This window comes from Fomitiporia mediterranea (genome assembly GCF_000271605.1).
Source record: "Fomitiporia mediterranea MF3/22 unplaced genomic scaffold FOMMEscaffold_783, whole genome shotgun sequence".
Taxonomy (NCBI): domain Eukaryota; kingdom Fungi; phylum Basidiomycota; class Agaricomycetes; order Hymenochaetales; family Hymenochaetaceae; genus Fomitiporia; species Fomitiporia mediterranea.
Window position 1 is genome coordinate 1 of NW_006761168.1, and position 2760 is coordinate 2760.

Consider the following 2760-nt stretch of genomic DNA (forward strand, 5'->3'; position numbering starts at 1 on the left):
TACGACAATATCTCCCGACCAGAAGCATGGCTTGCACTTCGACAATTCGGCTACGAAAGAACAAGAGTCATGCAAACTGCAGATAATCCAATCCATCAATCTGTAACCCCTCCCTCCTTCCTTTCCATTCTTCTCCACAGGATCAGGGTAAAGCACGAGGCAGTCCAAGAGAAGAAGAAAATAAAAATATAACCAGACCATGCACGTCAAAAAATTGCACTGCATTTCCTTGAATACTCACCGATCGTGGCCTCGGGAATAACCGCCCTTGAAAAATAGGCAATGATTAGGCCTAGAAGACAATGATTAACGAAGATGGTTAGATTAGTATTGATGTGTCTTGATGACGCTCAGACCATATCGTGAAGGCATATAAAGAGCGTGGCTGTCAAAGTCAACCAAGTCAGCACTCCCCACCCACCCCCACTCCCCGCACATCCCCACTCTCCACACACAACAACAGCTCCTCGGAACAACTTCCCCCGCCAGCGTGTCATATATACAATAGAACACAATGGTTCTCACTCGCGCGATGCAGAAGCGACGTGTAAACACGCAAGTCACTAGCGTCGAGGCAACCACCGACGACGAGACATCGCTGATACGTGCAAGATATTCACGCGATTTCCAGACGATCAACTTCGAGAGCACTACCATCTTTAGCAATGAAGCTGAAGGCTCCGCCAACGTCCATGGCAATGCCTTCAGCACTACCACGGGTAGTCACGGTGCTCTACCAACTTCCATTACTAGAGAGGACCAGTCCTCATTGACAGGGTCGACGTCCTCCAACATGCAGACAGCGCAAGTTGCGCATGTCGGCGAATCAGAAAGTACAAGAAATGGTAAGTCACCTTCCTCATTCCACGTCAAAATTCCTCATTTTAAAATATTTATTCAGCCGAGGTCCTTGATAGCCAGCCACAGGCATCGGGATCTTCCACCGAAAGTTCACAAGATCCTCATGAAGGTGAGTTAGACCACCATACGTAAGTGCAGCATTGAGCTGACATGAGGTCCAGACCTTCCGAATGCTTCCTTCCCACTCCCTCCCAGGCCGAAAGCTCGCAAGAAGCGCGGGCATGGGTGGACCCGCAGAAAAACTAGAAGGGCGACTACTCAAGGTCGTGCTGTCCGGGTAGGCGGCAAGCGCCCAGTCGAGGGCGTCGATGGCGAAGAAGACGAGGCAAGGCGAATGAAGAGGCGGCGTATTAGCGAGGAGGCCGTTGCGGGGCCATCCAACGCACGTTCAATACCGTTGTACAACACGATTGGTGCGACCAACGTCCGTCAGCTGCCATCGCGCAGCACCGTCTTTCCCGATGGTCCCGCAAACTCGGGAAGCGACGAGGGAAACAGGACGACGAGGTCGCCATCTCCAGATCGTGCACCTGTGAGATCAACGATAGATGATTCCCCGGCAATTGCGGTTGAGTTCGTACAGATCAAAACGGAAGAAGAAGAGGAGGATAACCTCTTCGATACACTATTGCCTTGTGATTGGAGCTCGCTGATGCCAGGGTCCGAACTGACGAACGAGGATACGTTCAAGTTCGATAGTAACCGGAGCACGCCGGAGCTATCGACTGAGCATTCCGAATGCCACATAAGTAAAAGCGAGTCGGTCGGTTCGACACCGATTTCGACGCCACGTGCGCAGTCGGAAGACGTTCAATCGTTTGATAGATCCCTCGTAATTGTTCTTCCGGGAACGATGGACGAAGCGGAGCCACCGGACGAGTTGATGGACGTTCGGGATGAGGGTGAGGGCGAGGACGAGATTGATGAATATATTTCGGGTTCCTTCATCCCTGGTGACGGAAGAAGGTCGAGGGCTCCTAGCCCTCCATCTCTTCCTCCATCACACTCCGTATCACGATTGTCAACTCCCCATCGTGATGAGGAGACAGAAAGCGCTAGATAGTTCGTATGGATGTCACCAAAAGAAGCGGTCCCATACAGCCTTGAGCGTCACGACCATATCCGACCAAGCATAGAGGTCTCGTATTTTTATCGTTCATCTCGGCAGCCGTCCAGAGGAAGATGCGTACGACCAAGAGATCATTCCACACCTCAATTACGGTAATGAACCGCAAAGTGGGCCTGCTCGCCCTCCTGGCTTCTTATGTCTGCCTTCTTGTTAGTCCAGTGTCGGTAACGCGTCCACAGACTTTGATATCGACCATGGTCAGCCGGGCGTCTGCTCCCTGCTAGATAATGCCCATGCAACGCTATCCGCCATTTATCCGAGTCTTCCGAAGTGTATATCAGCAACTCGACACTGTCCTCCGATGCAATGGCGAGTTGAACGACTGCCGGGCGTATGTACAACAACGTCGGCGATAGCCCTTCATCACATTCGACACGTTTGTCTCTACTTCCCGCTGTCGCGACTGCACCACCAAGTCCTTCCTCGACTTTCCGCCAGCAGTTCTTGTCCTCCACCTGCTCTGTACTTGTACTTGTATCTGTATTTGTATCTCTTGTTTCCTCTTTATTTTCTCTGTTTCGCACTTCCTGTACGGCCAATGGCTTCCTTCTCCCTGTAATAATATAAAAACGATGCCCGATTCGGCATCGGCTTTTGGCTTGCCGATCTTTATCACTCAAGTCTCCTCATAATCTGGTTGGTCGAAGTGCCCTTCAGAAACGAAGATCAAGAAGATTATGCGCGAGACAACAGTAAAGAGTCTCAGCCGTCGCAGAAATTCCCCAATTGAGAAGATCCGTACACTTCCGCGGAAGGTGAGAAGATGGTCA

At 51.2% G+C, this 2760-nt stretch overlaps 2 protein-coding genes across 2 annotated transcripts; one reads left to right on the top strand and one right to left on the bottom strand.

The window, feature by feature from the left end:
* Window positions 1–532: 532 nt before the first annotated feature.
* FOMMEDRAFT_163594 (uncharacterized protein) lies at window positions 533–1924 on the top strand (the record flags this gene model as incomplete). Its single annotated transcript, XM_007272277.1, has 3 exons — window positions 533–845; window positions 902–970; window positions 1023–1924. 3 exons carry the CDS (start codon window positions 533–535, stop codon window positions 1922–1924), a joined length of 1284 nt encoding a protein of 427 aa, XP_007272339.1.
* Window positions 1925–2073: 149 nt separating this feature from the next.
* On the bottom strand, window positions 2074–2578 carry FOMMEDRAFT_163595 (uncharacterized protein; the record flags this gene model as incomplete). Its single annotated transcript, XM_007272278.1, has 2 exons — window positions 2074–2450; window positions 2515–2578. 2 exons carry the CDS (start codon window positions 2576–2578, stop codon window positions 2074–2076), a joined length of 441 nt encoding a protein of 146 aa, XP_007272340.1.
* Between the last annotated feature and the right edge of the window lie 182 nt (window positions 2579–2760).